Below are 26,055 nucleotides of genomic sequence, written 5' to 3' on the forward strand. Positions count from 1 at the left end.
AAGAGATATGAAGAAGAAAAGTATTTCAACTAAAAGATCCTTCAGTCACACATTCCATTCAAAACATGAGGCAACACATATAATAAGGAGGAGCAAGTGACAGAGGTTTATAAAATGTAGTAAATCCAGTTGAGAGATACAGACTAGCTCACAGAAGAGCAGAGACAAAAACTGGGAATAAGATGAATTGACTGTAGTAAGCAAGAAAGAAGACTGTGTTGGTATAGACATGTGATATGAGGAGGTGCTGAAAAGTTCCTGGCTTTAAGGGTGTAGTGAAAGCCTGTTTAGAGTCTCAACCCTCTGAGTTCTTTTACAGAAAAACTGAAGGGCCGCAGCAATAAGTGTGTGAATCAGAGTGGGGAATATGTGGAATAAAATTACAATCCTCTCGTATTTTCTTTTACCCAAAGTTAAGAAGAGTTCAGCACCCCCTCATATTGTGTAGAGGCTGACAGTTGGGTAAATTAATTCCAACCATGTGGTTGGAATAAATGGAAGAGGAAGGTGAAGGCTGACTGCAGAAAGCTTGAAATTTCTCAAGGAGATAAAAAGAAATTCAACAAGTTGTGAGATGCTGTGCCAGAGAAGACCAGTCCAATGTATGTAAGCATGAAAAAAATAGACATAAAATGATGAAGATATATGTTGTGTGAATAGTATGTTTGGAGGTATAAATGGGGAAAGAAAAGAACTCAGTATATGTAGTTTTTTGTTAGTTTTTTTTTATATTCAATTGTAGTTGAAGATTAACTCTATTGTTACTCTGATTTTCTCAAAATCAGAATAGTAATAAAGAGAAACACCAGTTTCACACACAAACGGTTTTGTGCTCTGAGCAGTACCTCAGGTCAATTCAAGCCTTGAAAGTGATATGCCATTGACAGAAACTATGTAGAAAGCTATCTGTTGGCCTGTACCAGTATTTCAAATGCTTAGCTTTGGCACATGCATTGATACACTGATTCTATGCAAGAATTATAGTAAAGAGAACAAGTGTTTGTGGAATATTCAACCACTTACACTTAAAAATCTGTTAAACAGATAATTCTGTTGATGGAGCCAATGTAAGATCCATTGTAATCATTGTGTTAAACAACAACAACTTACCTTCTTCCCTGCTAAATCAGAAAACATTTTGAAAAAAGAAATGAAATGTTACTTGGTTCTCAAGAGTAACCTCAAAACTGTGATGGATAAAACAAGCTAAAGTATTAACCCTTTAGAATTTAAACCAGCTGTATTCAGCCCAAATATTCTATCTGTTTTGTGTTCAAACTGGCCAGATTCAGTACCTCGCACTTATCAACAATGCCATTCTAAAAATATACAATCACATCATTGAAATCTCAAAGCTACGAAATAATGCATGATTAATTCAAAATAATATGATTAAATAAGCATTACATTTAATAAAGTAATCTGAATGCTAAAGGGTTAAAAAATAAGTGTTTCCAAAATCTTACCTGTTCTATACCCTTCCGCCAGTAAATTGCAGGAATAGGGCTGCCATTGGCTCCACACTGCAGAGACAGGGTCCGTCCAAGGCCAATCATTTTGCTCGTTGGGGAAATTACAAACTCTGGAACAGCTGAAATGAAGCAAAAATAAGGTAGAACATGATCTAAGACAAGAAAATGTTTTTCAACTCTTTTTGATAAATTAAAAAACGGGAGGTGCATTTCTTCTTACTGTTTCTTATAACATGACACTGTCTATGCTGGAGGATGCAAAATTTGAAACAGTCACTGTCAATGCTCAGCCTGAATAAGTGAAGATAAAAATGTACATTGCCGAGGAACCAGGAACATAGGTAGATGGTGGAGTGATGCAAATGTTTACAAGGGAGAAAATTCCACTAAAGGAACCTATGGATCAATGGGTGTTATAAGAAAGATATGTTAAGGGTCTACCACCAACATGTGTGACAGTAAATATTACCAAATTTCATTTAAATAAGCAAAGTTTTTAATTATCTCTATCATATTAGGTGTCAATACTTATAGACATTACCCTCATAACCTTAAGACTAAAACAGTCAAAAATAGATGGGATGGGATATTCAGTTTTAAAACTACTCAAATTATTATTAATGGATTTTATGCAAGTCCATACCAGTTTTGTAGTTCATCTTTATGTCCTCACATATGTTGCCTTTATTAAAGATAAAGACATTACTATTATTATTATTATCATTATTATTATTTCTTTGAGGTTGACTTTGCATTTAATTTTTTAGGGTTGATAAATTAAGTACCAGTGAAACACTGGGGTTGATGTAATTGACTAGTCCCCTCCCCCAAAGTTTCAGGCCTTGTGCTTTTAATAGAAAGGATTATTATTATTATTATTATTATTATTATTATTCAGCAGTCTTATTTTTATCATGTGCTTTCACTGCACTAGGGAACGCAGCTCTGTATGCCTTGTGTATGTACTGTTGTTTGTTGTGATGTTATTTTTTTAACTGTATTGAAAGTGTTTTATGTAGGATGTGTGTGGTGCCTAGCAGTGTTATTTTCTGTGTTATATATACTTGTTAGTCTGAATATTTTTTTTTATCATACCTAATGCGCCTACTATAATAAGAAGTTTCTGTTTTTAGACTTAACATTCGAGTTACCTCTATTTCCAGGTCTTTGTATTTTGAAAGTTTCTCCATTTATTTTAGAGAAACACTGTCATCTGTTGGTACTGATACATCAATTAGAAAGCATTTTTTTCTTGGTGATCTCTGACAACTATATTTGACCTGTTGGCCTTAATTTCTGTATCTGTGTGTATTGACATATTCCAGAGTATGGTTACTTTCTCATTTTCTGTGACCTTCTCTGGCGTCTGCCTATACCATCTTTTTTCTGTTTTTATTCTACAGTGTTGGCATAGCTTATTATTATTATTATTATTATTATTATTGCTGGTAAAATTGTTACTATACTGGGCAAAATACTTAGCAGCAATTCTTCTGGTTTTACATTCTGAGTTTAAATTTCACTGAAGTTGATTTTGCTTTTCATTCTTTCAGGGTCAACAAAAAAAGACCAATGAAGGACTGGCATCAATATAATCAACTAGTCCCCGCCCCATCTCCTTGCCAAAATTTCAGGCCTTGTGCCTAGAGTAGACATAATTATTATTATTGCCATACTATTATTTTGGCATTAGGAAGGGCATCCAGCTGTAGAAACCAAGCCAAACCAGACTGCAGCATGGTACAGCTCTCCTGCTTACCAGTTTCCAGTCAAACCATCTAACTCATGCCAGCATGGAAAGCAGATGTTAAAAAAAAATAAAATTATTAATGATGGAAGATCAATTGTATTGTGAGTGTCAACTTCAAAACTTTGTGATATTTGTTTTGGCTCTTTATGCTGAGTTCAAATCCTACCAATTTTGCCTTCCATCATTCCAGGTCTGACAAAATAGAGTACTTACTTATCAAACAGGAGAATCAATTTAATTAATGTCTTCCCATCCAAATTACTAGCCTTATTCCTATCTAAGAAATATTTTTTTTTCTTCATAATTACTATTAATACTGTTACACTGTTGAAAACTAGGCCATTTGATTTTCTTGTAACATTCTAAGTAATAATGACATGTTAAATTCCTCAAGCAGTCAGGTGAAAGCTCTCACAGAGCACAATATGTACTTTCAGAATGTGATTATTGTCCTCTGTTACAGGTCTTTTAGATTTGGAATAATCTTCAGAGAATGTTCTTCTCAACTTGAAACACTCATATAACTTATGACATTGCACATGACTAACCCGTCATCTCTGTAAAAGTTTTTTTATCAATGTAAAGTAGACTTCCACAGAAACCTATTGATCTTCCAAACCTTTCAGTTGTTTGACTTGTGACAAACTGCCAATCTTACATGATGTACGTTCACTCGAGAACATGTAGATCAATGACTAACTGATATTGCTTTAAGACTGAAAGTGAAGGTTACCTATACACAATACTGCACTGAGTGGTTGGTGCTCTGTTATAAAAGTTTGATTTCTTTTAAGGCAGTCCCTGTATATTATTTGCTTGCATAAACTTCAATATATCTGCATAAGTAAGACTCACTGAAGCTCACTGCAAGTTTCAAGCAAATATGAAAGGAATCAATAAGGGAATTTGACCCAACAAGGGAGGGTCTAAGTAGTCACTTGATTTGCTAAAAATAGCTGCCATGTTACTCTGAAATCACACCTATCATCTTAGAAAAAGGGAGGACACACTGAGTACTGTAGTGTAGAATGCACAAAGCTGGAGTAAAAAAGAAACAAAACAAGATACTTATGGCTGGAGTATCTTTGATCACAAAGATAATCTGTGGGGTTAACAACAACAATGAGATACAGAACAATTACACTGGAAGATAACATAAAAGAAAAAACATATATTTGAAAAAGCAACAATAAAAAATAATACCTGACCATACAAAAAAAAACAATAAATGAAAATTTTTTTTAAATATAAAAAGAAACTGAACATAAAAAATACATTTGAAAATAAATAAAAGTAAAGAAAACCGAGGACTGTTTTTACCATGTGAATTTAATATCCTGCAGTGAACTTCTAAACAAAGTGTTATTTACAAAGTAAAAGAGAGGGAGCTGCCGGAAGTCAACAGACTGTGTCATATTGAATATTCTCGAAAACAGTCATGAACTTCAGCAATAAATACAGAAACTAGGATTTATGTTATTGCTGTTGTCTATACTATTGTGAAATTTCTTGATATATTTATCTTTTTCTTTTCTCTTTGGTTCTGATTTAATTTTTGGCTGGATTACTTCTACAAATTTCTATTTTTCCTTCCTAAAATTAGATCCACCAGAATCCATGGAGCTTGGCTGAGCAGTTAACTTAGGTGTTTTATAGCTTTAAGCACATGTACATTAAGAGAAATAATCATATCTTTATCCCTATCTATGGAAAGGATATTACTTGGTCTACCATAAATAGATTTTTTTCCCCTCCGTCCTGCAAAATGAACAGGAATTTGATACTGGAAGCTGACTGTTGATACTCAGTAATTCTGCTTGTTCGCCATTGCTTACAATGATCTGCTACAAACCAATGAGACAGTTTCCCTATAGTTGTTTGAGCATAAAGAAACTGCAGCTAAATTTCCAGTAAATCAGAAATTCCACTCTTAAATAAAGTACATATTGGAATACTTTTGATCCTAGGTCAGTTTAATGAAGGCTGACCTAAGGCTAAATTGTAACAGCAGTCTACTACAATACTCTCTCTCAGACTTCTATCTCTCACATATTGTTATGCAAATATGAAGAAAGTAGTCTAGTGTGTGTGTCTCTGTGTATCTGTGAGAGAGAAAGAGTGAAAGAGAGAGAGAGGGGGGAAGAATCATGATTAAGTTCTTGTGCAATTTTAAATTCATAATTTTAAATTTCATGGAAGACATATTGAAATCGAACAATCTCAAGAATAAAAAAGAGTATAAATCCTTTCGTTTATACTTTTCACAGATTGCAGTGAAAGAATTTAGCAAATTTTCTTTCACAGATTTATTCTTGAGATAGCTAAATTTCAGCATTTCCTCTGTTATTATATGCACAAAGTTTGATGTGATTTTTAAGTACTAAAAATAAGTTTTATAGCTGATTTTATATTATACTCTCAATTAGATTAAGTTATCCTTGTCTGCAAGTCATCTACAGAATTTTAATTAAATATACAGTAGTTTTTACATATTCCTTTAAAATGAAAATTCAACAAACTCCAATATGGCAATTATGGAGGCAACTGGTTCTAATTCAATTGATAATTTTTAACACAGAAACTGCCTTACTCTGTGAGCAAAATGACAAGATGAACTATATTCCTAATAAACAATATCCTGTACCATTTCAATTGGATAAACTAAATCTTTGAATTATGCAAGGGCATTATAGTGATCCTGAATTTACACACACACACAGGATGATTCATAAGTCCCTAAGGTATTTAACTAATTTGTAAATCTCTGGATGAGGCCATGAAAGTTAAGGCAAAAATTTTAGCTCAATCAATTTGAGAGAGAGAAAGAGAGAGTTAGAACACAAGATGCAGTTTGGATTTTGTATCAGGATAATGTACTACAAAGAGTTATTTAGTAAACAATGCCCTGATGCAAGTTCAACCTTGCCATCTGCACTTCATCTTGCATTTCAGATGGCAGGATCACAGTTCTGAGATATAGGTTCCTGCACCACACTGGCACAATTAATTTGGAGGCCCTCATTACCTCATTGCAGCTGTGCTGGGTGGGGTGTGGTTACTGGATGGAGGGTGGTAGGATCCCAAAGGAGGTGTGGTGGCCAGGCTAATGGTTGTGATATAGGGATATGCTGAAAAGACATATGAAGAAGTCCAGCATCTTCTCAGACACCTAGGAGAAGGCCCTGTGGTGTCACAAAAGACATTGATTGTTGAGGATTGTTATTCCAGCCATTGAGGAGAAACAGAGTGAATACAAACGAGCACATGAGAGGGCTGACTTCTCCATTACATCAAGTAGCTTCACCTGCAGCAGATCAAGAGCAGGCCTTGTAGCCCACATGTGAGCCTGCCAGAGATGATTACTAAACAAGAAAAATGTAGAACTACAATGGACAGCAGAAGAATATATGGACAAAGTACTGAAGAACAACCTCAGGAAGCTGAACCTTTCAGGTGAGATGACAAAGGACTGAGACACCTGGTGCCTGGCTGTACTCAAGGAGACATGTACCTTACAACAGACTGATCCTCTGGCTGTGTAAAGCACCCATAGCATTGCCACATAAAAGAGCTAATGCAGCATCATGTAAAAGGGCCCATGTGGTGCCATGTAAAAGCATCCAACACACTTTGTAAAGTGGTTGGGATTAGGAAGGGCATCCTGCCATAGAAACCATGCTAAACTAGACAGGGACTTGGTGTAGTCCTACCGGCTTGCCAGCTCTGGTCACACTGTCCAACCCATTTTAGCATGGACAATGGACATTAAATGGTAATGATGATACATATGTATATATACACATATATATGTCCAATCCATGCCAGCATGGAAAACATGTTAAATAATGATGATGATGATGATAATAATATACATATATCTAAATTTCAAATGCCACTAACATGTATAGAAAAAAATGGAAACTGAGAGAGAGAGAGAGAGAGAGAGAGAATATTTTCATGTATACATCTGAAAAAAGAAATGGAATTGAATCATTCTTTATAACTGTCTCTAATTTAGGCCAAGGCTAATAATTTGGAGTTGCGTCTTTCATAACCATTTAACAAAATCTCTGCTTTTTACACTTCCCAAACCAAATATAGTAGTAGTGAAGGCCATATGCCATAGTTTTCAGAAGAGTTTCTCCTTAAATCATATATCCCTTGTGCCATCCTTACATCAAATTTTCAAGCACTAAAGCCCCACACGCCACAGTTAGAATATCAATATTTCCCTAAAATTCTGTGGACCTTGTGACCCTCTTATACCAATTATACTAGCAGTGAAGGCCACATGTCAAAGTAGTCAAAACTTTCAAAATCTTTCTCAATTTTATATTCCTTGTATCACTCCCAACACACACACACACGCACACACTATATATATACATATACACATGTGTGTGTCTATACATACATACACACACTAAGAGAAGAAGTTACATGTCACAGTAGAAAGATCAGTATCACCCTAAATTCTATATTCTTTGTGTCTTCTAGACCAAATACATTAATGCCAAAAACATATACCCGCTAAACTATTAACTGAGAGAAATTAATCAGAAATGTCAGCTGAACCAATTCTTTCATTTTTATTTATTTATTTATTTTCTCTACAGTTTCTTGTGTTTTTAATGGTTTTTAAATTTATATTTATATTCATTTGTAACATTCATTTATTTACTTCATTTAGATGTCTCTCAGCAGTTTTCAATAACATTGTATAGTATTTCATGTTGAGGAAATTCTAACCAACCAACAGAAATGCAGTTTCTATTTTTCACGAGGTCATGTATGCTATACATCACTTATTTTTCAAATATAATGGCGTGAAATAAATGAAAGAATAATTTGACATTTCCTCTATGAGATCTTATGTTATTTCCTCATAACAGTATCTTTTACATACAACATTCTCCAATTCGTTATATAGCATTTCAGTCTTTCATCTAATCCATTTGTGCTTACAAAATCTCAGGAAATTTTTTGACAACTAAAGTACTTTGAAGCTTCTGAAATTTTGAGGTTTCTCTTTATAATTTTCCAGCATTGTCATATAACCATATAGATAGGTGATATTTGCTTTCGTTAGTTATATGCTTCAAACAGGTTTTTTTTTTGGTTTTTTAGCTGTTTGGTTATTTGTAACTCTTTCATATTTCTTTATCAGTTGGTTTTGTTTTTGCTCTCTTTACGACCATTATATTGAAAAAAAAAAAAGATAATTTAGAATAAATTATAATCCACTATGAATGTGAGTGCAATTTAATTTTGTGTTTATGAATATGTCTGCCTGCAGTAGTATGTGTGTGCAGGTTTTTATAAGTTTGTGTTTTCAAGTATTTCAAAGCATCTGAGTGTGTCTAATTGTTCATCTGTGTATTTGAGTACATACTGAGAGTTTGTGTGCTTCACTATTTGTGTGTGTGTGTTAAAACCTGTAGGTGTGAGCAAATAAAAAAGAAAAAAAAGTGTGTGTATGAGTGTGTCAATATGTGTGTAAGGAAGATGGTGAGTGAGAAATATCTGAAGATGGTGTACCAAACTAATGTGTACACATAAAAGAAAAAGAGTGACATATTGAGGGGAAGGGCAATGTAAATAATAATAATAATAATAATAATAATAATAATAATAATAATAATAATAATATATAATGACAATGATAGAAAGAATGAAAAATATAAAGAATGAGTACCCCCATCCTTCAGCAAGAATTCTGAAGCTTCTCTAAGAAATTTGATTTCTGACAAATGAATGTGTCATAACCAAAGAAAAATATTCTGACATCAGACAGACATGCACAGCTAAGTAAGATGAATCTGTTGATGGGAAATTATGTAACACACCATATTGTCAAGGAATTAATTAATTCTGTAAGAGATATTGTTTCTTATTTTCCATTAAAAGAATTTTAGGGCTATAAACCCTAGAGAGAACAATATAGATCTAACGTTAAAAAAAAAGTATTTCAACACAGTAAGTCTCATTAACTTTCAGTTTGGTTTAAACCTAAAGCTGTATATTAGGTAATTAGTGCTTGAGAAGAAAATTAAAACAATAAAAAACGCAACACACACTAGAGTGTATGAATAAACTTATGGACATTTATACACTGACATATTTAAAACAGTGCCTTCATCTTGGTGTTTATAGCCACAAGACTTTAGCTGTTGAATTTCTGAGCCTTGTTTAGGTGCCTGATATATTTGGTAACACTCTAACAATATTGATTTCAATCCGGTACTGAAACCATAATAGTAAATTCTTCCCATTTCATTATTTGTGAATGAGAACAGTCTACTTTTATGGACTGAATAAGGGTCAGTTCAGAAAACAAGAACATTACCAAATATGTCAAGTACCTGAAGATGATCAGAGAGGTCTATGGCTGAAATGTGATCATAATAAACTTGAAAACATCAGCAATAATACTAATAATTCCTACTCCCAGAAATTCAGACAATACTGCTATGGTTTTATTGGTGGTGCTTTCATTGGCTATGAGGAATGTTTGAAGGATCTACAAAGCACTAGTACGAACGATTCTCATTTACGGCAGCGAGTCATGGCCGATAAGGGTGGAAGATATTAAGCGACTAGAATCCTTCGATCACCTCTGTCTACGCCGCATCCTTTGTGTCCGATGGTATCACTTTGTCTCCAACAATTTGGTGCAACACCAGTGCAAAATCACCTCCCTCCGACAAGTCATCTTAACGAGACGTCTGCATTGGCTGGGTCATGCCCTCCATCGTCAACCAGGAGAATTCATCTACAAAGCAGTTGCCTCAGCTCACCTTCAAGGTTGGTGAAAGCAATGTGGTGGACAATGAAAAACCTGGCTGATGACAGTCAAGGCTGATCTGAAATCCAACCCAACCTAGGCCCCCGTGTCTATGGCGTTCGCCACTGGAATAAGGAGTGGTTGGAGATCACGCGGTCGTTAGCCTTAAATCGCCAGGCCTGGTCGGCGTTTGTGAGAGATGCAGCATTGAGGATGAATGAAGCTGGCTCAACCCACCCCGGGTGAATGCTGTCTCAAGTCAAGTCAAGTCAAAGTATTCATTAGCTGACTTAACACTACCACTTGGCCTTTTGTAAAGTCCACTTTTGTGAAAACATGCAGGACAGGCCTCCAATTTGGATAATACTTTTCTCCTTCCCTCCCACCAATGTCAGAGGCCCTGTAAAGGGTCACAGGCACTATCCTTCCCTCTTGTTAATTTATATCAGACATTATAACCATCAATTTGAAACAGTAAGATGAAACAGGTTCACATACAGGATCTGAACCATCTATCATTTTATTACATGTTACTGAATACAACACAGAGCATTATCTGCTACTCAATCATCCAAAAATTACTGTTCAATAAATTATTTCTATTTTTTTAATTACCTTCACTATGTTGAATATTAATAGAATAATTTATCTTACAAACACTAAGTAGCTGGTAAATTTTGTTTCAATTATGATTTATATTTTGGCAAATACAGGAAACAACTCTGGACATGTTTCAATCATGTAAAGCACAGACTTCACCATGCTTGTCAAAGTAGTGACAAGGGAATCATTAAGTACATATACAATATACAAAGTGGGTGTTAACATACTTCATCTAGAGAACCAATCAATTTTAATGAATCAAAATCATACATTTGGAGAGGAGAACCAATTATCAATGCTGATCAAGAAAAGGAAGGGTAAGAACCCTGGAACTCAAAATGATGAAAATTAATCAAAATCAGTATGAAATGGGTTTGAAAGTTGGTAGAATGGGGATTAGTACAGATAAGTTCTGATATTTTTAAGATTTCATAAACAAAACGAAGTCTATTCATTACTGCAGATATTAAATTACTAAAGCAATATAAAGGATTTTTGAGTTTGAAAACTGAAAGGATTATATTAGTAGGGCTGAAAATTAACTTCATTAATAAAAATAAGCCACTCAGACTAATTATCCAGGTTTAACAACTGCAGTAACATGTTACTGGAACTTCCCAGTGATTCCACCTATTTCTGGGTACACGGCATACTATGCAATTACAGGGAAATGTTTTTTTTTTAAATTTTTACAATGTTTCATAGTTAAACTTTAATATTTAGCACTAAGGTAGCGAGCTGGCAAAATTGTTAGCATTCCAGGTGAAATGTTTAATGGCATTTTGTCCACCTTGTTCTGAGTTCAAATTATGTCAAGGCCCACTTTGCCATTCATCCTTTTGAGGTCAATAAAATAAGTACCAGTTGAGTACTGGGGTTGATATAATTGATTTAGATTCTCCTCTGAATTTGTTGGCCTTGTACCAAAATTTGAAATCATTATTTAGCACTCATGTAACTTTTAATCCAGCCATATCTGGCCCAAATATTCTACCTGTCTTATGTTAAAACTGACCAAATCCAACTTCTCACACTTACCCTACAATGTCATGCTAAAAATATACTAACACACCGTTCAAATCTTGAAGCTACAAGATAATGTGTGATTAATTCAAAACACTGAGAATAAATAAGGAATACATTTGACACAGAAATATGAATGCCGAAGGGTTAAATATCTTTGAAACCATGTCAAAGATACAGAATAAAAATATTTTCTCAAATTATGAAAATGTATCACCAATGGTTGTGTGAAATTTACAATGAACCACCAGTGGTACATGTGGCAAGTAATCACCAACCTAACAATAGTTAATTTGGTGATAATATATTTAAGGCAATGAGCATTAAAAATCTAATTAGAAATACTTCTGCAATGAGAGGTCAACATCTAACATAAATCATCACATTTGAAATTAAGAGGTGATTAACAAGATAGAATTATAACTGAAAAATGATACACCTGTGCAATTAATTGTTAAACCTACACATATTCTTCTAGAGTAATGATCCCGAATACTTTCTCATTATACATTTAAAGGAATCTATAGAACATATATGTAGAACTTTTAATTATAACAACAGACTGGTCTATGGGTTGGAAGAACTGGTAGCATGTAAGACAAAGTGAATGCATTGCAGAGGCTGACTTTGCATTTAATCCTTCTGACATCAGTGAAATAAGTACAAGTAGCTATCAGGCGTGTGTGTGTATATATATATATATATATATATATATATATATATATATATATATATATATGCATACATATATATATATACATATATTTATATATACCGTTGCTATCGAGCTCACTTACATTCCATCACTAAGACAAAATACAAATTTTCAACCTCATTTGCAATATAAATACATAATCTTAAGTTACAAAATATACAATATACACAAGCTTGGTCTATAATAAGAGAAGATCCCCCTTACAATATAAGGATAGGTAAGTGCAGACTATGCATGAAAGAATCACTAATTATTCTCCGTCTTCATAATTCCTCAAAATTAAATGAATTTTCTGATACCATCTACTCTTGTAATCATAGATTTTACTCAACCTTTTTGCATTTTGATGATTCAGGACAGAGTTGAGAACCAGTTTCCACACCTGTTGAATTTTATTTTAAATACTTAAACCGCACTCCCCTCCTCTTACCACCTACCTATAGAACCATCAGTAACTTTATTTGACCACACACTGTATCTCCTCTTCCCAGTACTTTTTCTAAAACACTTCTACTTCATGTCCTCATGTATATAGTTCTCTATAAGATCACTCAGTAGTTAACTCTCATCATGAAAATGCAGTAAACGTGAATCTCTCTAGTACTTTACTTTTCCCTGAAGAAGGAGTGGTGTCCAATAATGGATATAAATATCCTTTATTTGACTGGACAACTAAACCTCCAGAAACAGCCATCAGATTATTAATACTCAAACTTTTTAGGTTTTACTTTTTTCTGGACTCTTAACTTTCTATCTAGTTCTATGGTATCATTTTTATTCTGTAAGTTGATCTATATATGTATTTATATTTTCAATATATTCTTAATGTATTTATATATTTATGTATTCATATATTTTAATGTATTAATAAATCTATATATTTTTATTATATTTATATATCTATATATTTTTAATATGTTTGATGTATTAAACATATTTTTTAAAATTTATGAATATTGGGTCTATTATTAAATATGTGTATTATTATATGTGAACTGATTTGCCTAACTTGACTCTCATTTCCATATTCATCTAATGCCTCAAGTTCAAATATCTTGAGCACTTCTAAGTGCAGTCTATACATTGGTAACAAAGGGCCTCTCACTCAGAGTGAAAGGTAAACTGTATGATGCATGTGTGCGGACAGCCATGCTAAACAGCAGTGAAATATGGGCTGTGACTGCTGAAGACATGCATAGACTTGAAAGAAATGAAGCTAGTATGCTCTGCTGGATGTTTAATGTCAGTGTGCACACATGACAGAGTGTAAGTGCCCTAAGAGAAAAGTTGAACATAAGAAGCATTAGATGTAGTGTGCAAGAGAGACTACTGCACTGGTATGATCATGTGTTGTGAAGAAGTATCACAGTGGAGGGAACCTGTGGAAGAGGTAGACCCAGGAAGACATGGGATGAGGTGATGTAAAACGAACTTTGAACATTGGGCCTCACAGAAACAATGACAAATCACCGAGACCTTTGGAGATATGCTGTGCTTGAGAAAACCCAGCAAGCCAAATGAGATGCCGGTGGCATACAAAAAGCACCATCAGAGCGTGGTTGATGCCAATGGTGCCTGACAGGCTCTCATGCTGATAGCACGGAAAAAGCACCCACTACACTCTTGGAGTGGTTGGCTTTAGGAAGGGCATCTAGGTGTAGAAACCTTGCCAGAGCAGAATGGAGCCTGGTGCAGCCTCCTGGCTTGCCAGTCCTCAGTCAAACCATCCAACCTATGCCAGCATCGAAAGCGGATGATGATGTTTTGCACCTGTGTGCTCAATTGTGTGTATGTGTATGTGTGTGTGTGTATATATATATATATATACACACACACATCTATCTACATGCATATATATTAAATACATATGCACCACATCTATCTACATGCATATACATTATATACACAAACATACATATATCCATGCGTATTATATTTTCATACAGAATATAAATGCATGTTACCGTATATGTATATACTGCAATTATATTTCTACATTACAAATATATATACATTTGTTTATACATTATAGTATTTTTTATTACATCCACTGCCACAGGAGATCCCATCCAACTCATCCCTGTGTGGAAAAGAAGACATATAAATAATGATACATGTGTAAATAAACATATCATATGCACACAGACATGAATATATATATATATATATATATATATATATATATATATATACATGCGTGTGTGTATAAATAAATATATACACACACACACATATATATATACATATAGCTATATATATATATACACACACATACTTATAAGTGTTCATAAATATATCATGCTTGAACTATGTATGTAACACATATCTATTTATATGCCTGTGTGTATTACATATTACACACATATCTGTAAAATACTATATCCGAGAAATACTTACCATGCACAGTGAGTTTTGCGACAGCTTCTGATACACCTACTGAATTTTCCACCTGGCATATGTACAAGCCATCATCACTAACTTCTGCTTCTTCAATCAGCAAATTACCATTATCCAGTAGATGAAATCTGTAATAAATACACAACACATACAACTAATTAGAAATTGTGTATTTCTATGTGTTTGCATGTGATCATACGTGCACACATACATACTACTTACATGTAATTACATAACAGCAAATGTTCGTTATCAATACAGACATCTATAAATACATACTCAAACACACTCACACATACACACACACACACAAATGTATGTGTATTTATGTGAACATGTAGTTTAATATATATATATATATATATATATATATATGAATGTATGTATGTATAGTCATATATTCATCACACACACACAAATTAACCTATTTAGAAACATATACACTCCTTCATGCACACACACACACACACACATATAAGTGTGTACATAGGTAATGCATACTCAGTAACAAAACACATATACATCACAGCATGTATCTCAATTAGGTTCAGCAAGGTATTTCTCACAAAAGTGCTCAATGAAAGTTCATACGAATTATGAATTTTTTCTGAGGCTACGATATCAAGATTGCATGTGTGCAAGCATGGCTGTGCAGTTCAGAAGTTTCCTTTATAATCACATGGTTATGTGTTCAGTCCCACTGCACAGCATCTTTCATATCTTCTACTATAGCCTAGGGCTAATGAATGCCTTGAGAGTGAATTTAGCAAAGCAGAACCTGCAAGAAATTTGTTTATGTATGTGCGTGCGCGCATGCAAGTTTGTGTGTGTATCTATGAATTTTTACGTTTCTTTGTTTGTCATCATTGGAGTGAAACAGTGATGATGGTTACATTCCTTTTTGTCATTACAACTGGGAACTCTGAGGTTTCTAAAGACCTGTGGAATAAAAAATTCCCCTTACTTGTAAAAAAAAAAAACAATAAGTGTTGGCAACAAAAACACAATCTGGTCAAAAAAATCTTACTTTTAATAAATCCCCATCCGAGCCATATTAGCATGGAAAAACATGTTGAATCAATACACACACACACACATACACGTATATATGTACACACACATGTATTCTCCTCCTCAATGAAGCACCTTTTTTCTCCCTCTATAATAATTTCACCTCTTTCAATATTATACACCACTTAGATGAAGAGTGTTGTTTTGCAAGTACTCAGTGACATCACTAGTGCTGGTGCCACAAAATGTAAAGCACCCCACACACTCAATAAAGCAATTGGCATTAAGAAGAGCATCCAGCTATAGACATCATGCCAAAGCAGACAGTAGAGCTTAGCATAGTCCTATGGCATACCAGTTCTTGTTGTATAGTCCAGCTCAGGCCAGCATGCAAAAAGGGACAATAAATGATGATGATGATGATACATTTATGAAGAATGAATACAATTATGCAACTGTTCCAATATATAAGTATCTTTTCAAAGATACAAATCGTAATTATACAATTGTAAGTTATTTCATCAGTAACAAATGAATATATACTTTGCATTATGTACTGTGTCCATTTTTTTTTTTTTAAGATGTAGTGTTCTTGATCTTCATCTGAGAAAGAAAGAATGGAAGGAAGCCAACCAACCAAACTACCTCAAAAATAGACAAATGAATTTTACAGTATATCTACAAATGTTTCATGAAGAAATTTTATTTTGATGTAACATCATACAAACAGGCATGTATAGACAAGCAACGTCCATAAGATTATACAAATCATTACACAGAATCTCTCAAATCTTCTGCTATACAATAATTAAAACAAGCAAATGCAGCATAATCTTATGGATATTGCACGTCAATACATGTCTACTTGTATGATGTAATGTGACAGTAACATTTCTTAATGAAATATTTGTAGATATACCATAAAATCTGTTTGTTTAATTATTATATCACACCACACTTAAAGTTCCAATTAACATTGGTTACACTTAGATTTACAGGATACCAAATAACTGTGGATTTTGTTAACTGAATGAATTATCTACTGAATTGTGTCGTAGTGTCTAGCCATAATAAGAAGTGTGCTTCATTTTGATCTGCCTTGATCTATTCAACATATGCTAATTATATATATATATATATATATATATGTATATATACACATATACATAGGGCTGTGTGGTAAGAAACTTGATTCCCAACCACATGGCTTTGGGTTCCGTTCTATTGCATGACACCTTAGGCAAGTGTCTTCTACTATAGCCTTGGATTGGCCAAAGCCTCATGAGTGGATTTGGGCAGAAACTGAAAAAAAGCCCTTCGCGTATGTATGTATGCATCTTTATGTTTGTGTATGTCCCCCACCGCTGCTTGATAACCAGTGTTGTTGTGTTTACATCCCCATAACTTAGCAGTTCAGCAAAAGAGGCCAACAGAATAAGTACCAGACTTAAAAAAAAGGAATAAGAACTGGGGTTTTTCATCAGCATGGTTGCAGTCTAATGACTTAAATAAGTTATACTTAGTGATGGTCATTATTGGCAATTAAACACATATACCATATATTTGATCTTCATTTCAGAATTATTATTATTATTACCTCCACCTTCGCTAAGGCGAAGGTATTGTTTCCAGTCATGTTTGTTAGTTTGTCTGTGGGCAAGATATCTCAAGAACCACTGGATGGATTCAGATAAAACTTTCATGATTGACATGAATTGATTAGATTTTGGGATCAATCCAGTACAGGACAAGGATTTTCGATTATTTTTCTTTTACTTAATTTTTGAGAGTGGTCGGGTTCATTTTTAGTATTCATGTTTGTGAGAGCAGTTGAGTTTATTTTAGATATTCTCATTTTAAAAATCATCTCCGGCTAATCGTTGAGAGGATGGTGGTGTTGCTTTGGCAAAGGTTTGTGCTCTTATTATTATTATTATTATTGAGGGAGAGAGCAGTGCATGACATCAAAGTGACACTGGGGTAAAATATACAAAGCCCAATATGCCTATCATGACTATCTGTTTGATAAGGGTACGCTAGGCACATGCATCACAACCATATGTGCAAGACATGATGATCTCATGTCAAGATAAACAGCACATGACCTTGCAGAATTTTCTTCAGGCTGAGTAACCCATCCAGCTCAAAAGGCCCCTGAATAAGGGTTGTTTAAGGATGTTGAATGAAACACTCATGTTTCCAGAAGTGAATTAACCAAACTCCAAGGAATTCCTCTCAACACATGGCTATAATGTTTCCCCACTACTTCTGCTCATGATCAGAGGTGCACATATTATCAGCCACTAAAGGACATGCTCAACTGGGTATGGTCAAACAACTGACAAGCAAATCTGTGGTATTGAGTAGAATATTTGCTGTAGCCCATCTTTTATACCAAGACAAAACAATATACATAACACTTCCAGCCAGCTAAGATCAGAAGCCATGAAAGCTACTGTCTGGTACTGATCATTATTATTATTTGAGTTTCTTCATCAAATTTTTGTCGTCACACATCCTGTGACCTCTTCAGCAACTCTCTGCCCATGTGTCTCCTTTTGTTCTGTTTATTCCATTTTGTCTTTCTGTGGTGTGTATTCCTATCTATTTGGCAATATATGTCCATCCCCAAATATAACAATATCTGCATCAACACATAATTTCACATCAAGAGTCTTGCAAAGCAAATACATGAATGCGTGTGTATCTATCTATCTATATGTATATCTATCTATATGTATATATAAGTGTGTGTGTGTGTGTATATATATATATATATATATATATATATATAGGGGTGTGAGCTGTCTGCTAATGTATATATATCTGAAGGAGAAGTAAATATAACAGTAGAGTTTATTCATTTAATGATAATGGTTTGTTCCAATGCTACTTCTGAGTTTCTTGGTTTTGTGTGACCATTCAAGTGTTACAAAGATGATTGAACTATTTGAGATATTTCAAACAGTCGTTCTCTTTCTTATTTCGTATTGGACAGATAATATTAGTGAAGTTGCCAGGGTGGAATGCATATCACAGGTCCACAGAGTATTTGTAATGGAGATTGGGTTTCTATAAAAATGGTGAACTTACTTGTCTATAATACAGGGAATTATCAAAAACTATTGCTAAGAAAATATATTGTTGATCAGAAATATAAGCAGGCATATGTGTATAAACACTTCTCTATATTGTAAGTGATGGAGAACACTGAAGATTTGCAGATGATTCTGTATGTGGGATATAGGGTGGGTGAGTGAAGTTAAGTAAGAAGAGAGGAACCAACTGCTTTAAAAGTTTCATAAAAGTGTTGATGCTAGTGCAGTAGTAAAATCCATTCAGAACAATTATGGTCCTAATGTTTCAACCCTTTAGCATTTAACTTGGCCATATCCGACCAAAATATTTTACCCGTTTTACGCTGAAGCTAGGCAAATTCAGCCTCTTACATCTAACCCACAATGATAATCTAAAAATAAATAAACACATCTTCAAAATCTTGAAGCTACAAGTTAAGAGATGATTAATTTTAACAAATGTGAATAAATAAACAACATTTTTGACAAAGTAATCTGAATGTTAAAAGGTTAAGTGAAAAAATGTGTAGAAAGTGGTTTTCTCATTTTGGAAATGGAGCTTTAAGCTTACAGGACAAGCCAAGTAGTGGACAGCCAAAAGGACTCAATCTGGTGAACTTGATGTGGTTGTTAGAGCAAATCCTTTCATCACAACTAGGAGATTTGGTGAATATTTTAATGTTAATTATTCAACGGCCAAACATGAATTTAAAAGGACTGTAAATGGTTGGAAAGCTGGTGTTGCACCTGTCTGAAGAGAATCACCAACAATGTGTCAATTGATGTGACATAACACTTTCAAAATCCATTTTTAAACAAGGTTGTAACTTGTGACAAAACAGAAAAATGGATCCTTTACCATAATGTTAAGTGTAGTGGTCAGTGACTAGTAGTGGAACTGAGCTGTTCAGGAGCCAAAATGATCATGTTGAGTATATGGTGGGATATCCAAGTATTATCCATTTTGAACTGTTGGTGAATAACTAAATAATCAACACTGATGTGTAATGAAAGCTGCTTTGAAGAAAAAACACCCATATTTAATGCATGAGAAGGGAATAATCATCCACCATGATGATGCCTGCCCCTGCACTACAAAAGTTACCAAGAACCTGCCAGAAAAATTTAGCTGGGAAAAAAGGCTGCATGCATCATAATCTCCCGACCTTGCTCTTTCAGGCTATTGTTTGTTTAGGAGTGTACAAAACCATTTGTGGACTAAGAAGTTGAAGGTGAGTTGGTTTCTTATTTCTCATCAAAGCAAAGGAATATTACAAACAAGGTATTAGTAAACAAACTGAAAGATGGATTGATGTTATAGTCAGTACTGACTATATTTTCTTCACTGTACATGACAAAAACGGAATGAACTTTCATCCCAGCTTGAAATATATATATATATATATATATATTACATATATATTATATTATCTCTCTCATTCATAAATATATATGTAAGTGTGTATGTGTATGAGTGTATATATGTATACATATGTGTATATATATTGTAAGAGTTTGCCACACACGATATTGCTTACATTTTCTTTCAGTAGTTTAGTAAGCAGATGTAATAGATACCTGATGATGTTTAACAAAAAACCAAATTACTTGGTTCAATCCATATTCCAAGCTGCCAAAATCCCTTTGGTTTAACCAATGGGACTAATTTCAGAGCAAGATTCTATATATGTTTATTATACTAAAGGATATGTAACCTTAAAAGCCAGAAACATGTTTAATGTACAGAACTGAGTATCTAGGGAGTGAATCATTGACTTATATAAATAAATAAACTCTTTTAACATGCATTGTGCATACTTCTTCTCACTTGGAACTCAGAAAGCAAACACATACGTGTAGGTTATGTGTGTGGTTATATATGTATATTCACAGTGACACACACATCTACCAACAATAAAGCAGAGGGAAATATGTCAGGGGCTGTTCTACATGAAATATATGTGACTGGCACTCCATCAGTTATGAAGACAAGGGTTCCAGTTGATCTGATCAATGGAACAGCCAGCTTGTGAAGTGAACGTTTGAGTGGCTGAGAACTTCATAAACACGTATACCTTTAACATAGTTTTGAGAGAGAGTCAGTGTGACACAGAACGTGACATGGCTGGCCCTTTGAATTACAGGTACAATTCATTTTTATCAGCTGAGTGAACTGGGGCTATGCAAAATAAAGTGTGTTGCTCAAAGACCTTTTCAAACTCCACCTGTCTAACACTCGTGGACATGTTTACAAAGTCAGAAAACAGCACAGCTCCCATGACTTTCAGAAACATTTTTTCACGCTAAGATTTGCTGAAGTATGTAACAAACTGCCGGCATCAGTTGCTAGTTGTCGGAGCACTGGATCCTTCAAAACTTCCATGCTTCCTGAGATTCACCAACACTACACCTGATTTTCTCCCCTCCATACACATGCAAGCATGTATCTGACTCATACACTGTTCACTTCCCAGACATTTGTACATTACTGCATATGCTTTATATGCACTTTTGACAAGTTGTGGTACACCTGAGCACTGTATACAATAATTTCATTATTATTATTATTATTAAGGCACAAAGCACAGCCAGAAATTGGACTCATGACCATATGACCGGGAGCTAAATACACTAACCTCTAAGCCACATGAGTGTGTGTGTGTGTGTGTGTACTTTATACACATACATACACAGACGTACACACATAGTAAATCTTTCACTTCTTTTAGTCATATGAGTGTGGCCATGCTGGGGCACTGTTTTGAAAAATTTGTTGTCAAATGAATTGACACCCGGAACTTTTTTATTTTTAAAGCCTTGTACTTATTCACTTATTTTATCGGTCTCTTTGTGAAACTGCTAAGTTATGAAGACACAAACACACCAACATCAGCTGTCAAGCAGTGGTTGGGACAAATACAGACACGAAGACATGGATACATACATATTATGATGGGCTACTTTCAGTTTCTGTCTACAAAATCCACTCACAAGGCTTTGGTCAGCCTGAGGCTATAGAGGAAGACACATGCTCGAGGTTCCTCACATTGGGAATGAATTCAGAACCGTGTGGGTGGGAGAGCAAGCTTCTTAACACACAACAATGTTTATGTTTACAGTAGAGTTTCCACATAACATACTGAGCTGAAAGCCTTCATTTAACTGAGATTATCTTTGCAATTAGAAGACAAAAATTACACCTAAGAGTGTTTACTTAAGCTTTAGCACACTGTAGGTGTATGAAGTCATTGTAAGAGTTTTCTGCCCTGTAGATGCTGGGCAGTGGCAGGGGAAACAACTCTAGAGAAAAGCAGTGTGCTAAAGGTTAAAATCTCAAAACAGCAAGCAACAGAAACAACTCTAAAAACATCAGCTAATGTAACTTTTACCAAAATACTGACAATACTGTTAAGAAAGAACCTGTGCCTTTCAAACTACAAGTGAAATAACACACTCTATTTTACTTGTATACAGCCATCTAGCTGTGGCCATGTTGGTACATTCACATAGGTTCATAAAATGCATATATAAACTTTACATTAAGTTGGATGTATATATAATGTAATTCCAGACCAAACCAGATAGTCTTCAACTATCTTGTGACTTTTATAGTTAAGATATGATGTTGACTAATAAAGAACTTGTTTTCTTTTTCTCTTCTCCCATTCTTGTTATCAGTATCAAACCATGCTTTCTTGACACATTTATGGCAAATGTTTTACAGCTACAACCAATCTGTAACTCTTTTAGTTTTATGCATAGCCTGCCACTTCATTCATTGTGTTTACAAGCATCTGCCTCTTGTTTGCATCTCAGCTCTGATTATACATATCAGTATGCATGTATATGTGTGCACACATCATCATCATCCTTTAATGCTTGTCTTCCATCCTGGCATGGGGCGACCGGTTTGTCTGTTTTGACATGGTTTCTATGGCTGGATGCCCTTCCTAACACCGGCCTCTGTACAGAGTGTGCTAGGTGTATTTTATGTGCTCCTGACTTGGGTACATTAACATAGCACTGGCACAGGTACATTTCAAGTGGCACCAGCACATAAAACATATGTATATAAATATATACACATACACAGTGGAGGTGCATGGCTTAGTGGTTAGGGGTATTGGACTCATGATCATAAAATTGTAGTTTCAATTCTTGGACTGGGTGATGTGTTGTGATTTTGAGCAAAACACTTCATTTCACGTTGCTCCAGGTCACTCAGCTGGCAAAAGTGAATAATCCTGCAATGGACCAGTGTCTGATCCAGGTGAGGATTTTATATGCCATGAAACTGGGAAACTTGCCTTTATGAGTCATCATGACTTGGGAAGGTAAAAAGAAAAGTATACACACACAAAACATATATACGTAGATGAATATGTTATACATCCTATATTTATTTTATATTTAATTCAGTCACTAGACTGTGACCATGCAGGAACACCATATAGAAGATTTAGGAACATCCCTTAATTTTTACCGGAAACTAATGTTGATTTGGTGCAGGAATTGAAAAATAAATTCAAATCCTGGTATAATTGGACTGTGAATTCATATCAGTTTCATCATCGCACAACTTCTTCAGCAAACCTTTTCTGTTAGGGCTTTACACATTGTTGTCCATAATCCAATCTGCAAGGCAGCAACTTTTTTTTCTCTTTGATTGTTGCTCAAAAGCCTTTGGACTTCCATATGCCCAATACAAGGCAGCAACCAGAAAACAGGAGCTGCTTACTAAGCATAACCAAATCATGTGGCCTACGTTGGGTCAAGAAGATTTAGTAAAGCTGTTACTCTGCTTCACGCTTTAGTTTTATTAGCATTAGTTTTAGTTTATTTGTCTGTCAAGGTCCTTCTCTTTGGTCATACTGTGACCTATTCAGTGACTCTCTGTCCCATGTGTCTTCTCTTGTCCTGCCTTTTCAAATTTATTTAAATACTTTTTACTCTTTTACTTGTTTCAGTCATTTGACTGCGGCCATGCTGGAGCATCGCCTTTTTTAATCGAGCAACTCAACCCTGGGACGTATTCTTTTGTAAACCCAGTACTTATTCTATCGGTCTCTTTTGCCGAACCGCTAAGTAACGGGGACATAAACACACCAGCATCGGTTGTCAAGCAATGCTAGGGGGACAAACACAGACACACAAACACACCCACACACATATATATATATATATATATATATATATACACACATATACGACGGGCTTCTTTCAGTTTCCGTCTACCAAATCCACTCACAAGGCTTTGGTCGGCCCGAGGCTATAGTAGAAGACACTTGCCCAAGGTGCCACGCAGTGGGACTGAACCTGGAACCATGTGGTTGGTAAACAAGCTACTTACCACACAGCCACTCCTACGTATATATTTATACATCATCATCATCATCATCATCCTCATCAGTTAATGTTGGTTTTCTATACTGGCATAGGCTGGATAGTTTGACCAGAGCTTGTAAGGCCAGGGGCTGCACCAGGCTCCACTGTCAGTTCTGGCATGGTTTTTAACACCAGCCACTCTACAGAGTGTACTGGGTGCTTTTTATGTGGTACCAGCACCAGTATCAATTCTGCTGTGGTGGACAGGTCTTTTTGAGTACAGCAAGATATATATAGCTGTGTGGTAAAAAGCTTGCTTCTCAACCACATGGCTTGTGGTTCAGTCCTTCTGCATGGCACCTTGGGTAGGTGTCTTCTACTATTGTCTTGGGCTGACCAAAGCCTTGTGAGTGGATTTGGTACACAGAAATAAAAGAAGCCGGCTGTATATATGCATGTGTGTATGTGTGTGCATGTATATTTGTATTTGTGTTTGTCCCCCACACCACTTGACAATCGGTGCTGGTATGTTTTTATCCCGATAACCTAGTAGTTTGGCAAAAGGGCCCAATAAACAAAGTACCGGGCTTTAAAGAAATAAGTTGTGGAATTGATACATTTGATTAAAAATTCTTCAAGGCGGTGCCCCAGCATTGCCACAGTCTAATGACTGAAACAAGTGAAACATAAATATATATATATATATGCACATATTAATAGTTGTCACCAAGCTAATATGGCAGTCCAGAAATACAGGACAAATACTGCCATTGATTAGCTCCAAGAGGCCATCGCCTATAGCTAGCTATGTGACACACGAACCTGTGTCCATTATAACCTTCGAACAGGGGTCAGCCACTTCCCCTTGCTGGTCAGGCATTGGCAGATGAGCTTCAGGGTAAGGGGCAAATACCCTGAAAAACGCACAAAACAGAGAAAATGAAACAAATATGGAAGACTTGTTCCGAAACACCCTTGAGTGGGGAACGGTCCTCAAAAGTAACCCCCAAATTCCTATATTCACGGACTCTACATAGCCTGAGGTATATTTGTAGAAAGTTTCATTTAAAAATATCTATTTTCTTGAAAGTTATGATGAATTGAAGTGGATGTTGGTGAATTTTCCGAAATTCCCCACCCCCTCCTAAAACACTTTCTCCCAAAAGTTTTGTATATTTAGAATCTACATGATATAACATATATTCGTAGAAAATTTCATTAAAAGATATTCATTTTTCTGAAAGTTATGATCATCCGAAGTCGGTGGGGGAGGCAGGAATATGTAGTTATGCCTATATTTATACATACATACATACACACACACACATATGCTCGAAACAAAACTGTCTGATGATCAGGAATGTGAAACTCTGAGTAACAGTTTTTCATAATTTTGCTGCTTTTTAATAAAGTATATATATATATATATATATATATATTATATATATATATATATATATATATATACAAATATAGTTTTTATGCGCTAAGCCACTTGGTGTTAAATTGATGGCATTATTAAATTAATATCCAATTCTTTCACCCTTATTTTTGATATATATATATATATTTATTTATTTATAGTTATACATACATATATATATTTATACATAAACACACACACATATATATATATATATATATATATATATATATATATATATATATATATATATATATATACAGATATATTTATACATACATAGTTACATATACACACACGCATATATTGATATATACACATATATATATATATAGGTATGCTGATGCAAAGAGGAAACAGAGAACTCAAAATGTGAGTATATGAATATTTTTCTTAATATATGGCAGAAATGACATGAAACTCTTGGACCTTGTGTCACTGCGCTACTTCTGTTATATATTGATAAATATTAATG

The 26,055-nt window shown here is 34.7% G+C and overlaps 1 protein-coding gene and 1 long non-coding RNA gene across 8 annotated transcripts in view; one reads left to right on the plus strand and one right to left on the minus strand.

Moving 5' to 3' along the window:
- The window catches only part of LOC115211793 (roundabout homolog 1), a 703,622-nt gene that overhangs the window by 283,415 nt on the left and 394,152 nt on the right, over positions 1 to 26,055 (minus strand). For all 7 annotated transcript variants that reach the window (XM_036503450.1, XM_036503452.1, XM_036503453.1 and 4 more), the window contains exons 6-7: positions 14,745 to 14,872; positions 1,467 to 1,591 (exon numbers count right to left, since the gene is read on the minus strand). In XM_036503450.1, the coding sequence (XP_036359343.1) occupies positions 1,467 to 1,591; positions 14,745 to 14,872 (253 nt within the window). The remainder of the gene's footprint in view (positions 1 to 1,466; positions 1,592 to 14,744; positions 14,873 to 26,055) is intronic.
- Positions 3,162 to 25,584, plus strand: LOC118763683. The gene is made up of 3 exons (XR_004999447.1): positions 3,162 to 3,278; positions 19,747 to 19,759; positions 25,570 to 25,584. It is a non-coding gene; the product is annotated as an uncharacterized LOC118763683 (long non-coding RNA).

The sequence above is a fragment of the Octopus sinensis genome, linkage group LG5 (assembly GCF_006345805.1).
Source record: "Octopus sinensis linkage group LG5, ASM634580v1, whole genome shotgun sequence".
Taxonomy (NCBI): Eukaryota; Metazoa; Mollusca; class Cephalopoda; order Octopoda; family Octopodidae; genus Octopus; species Octopus sinensis.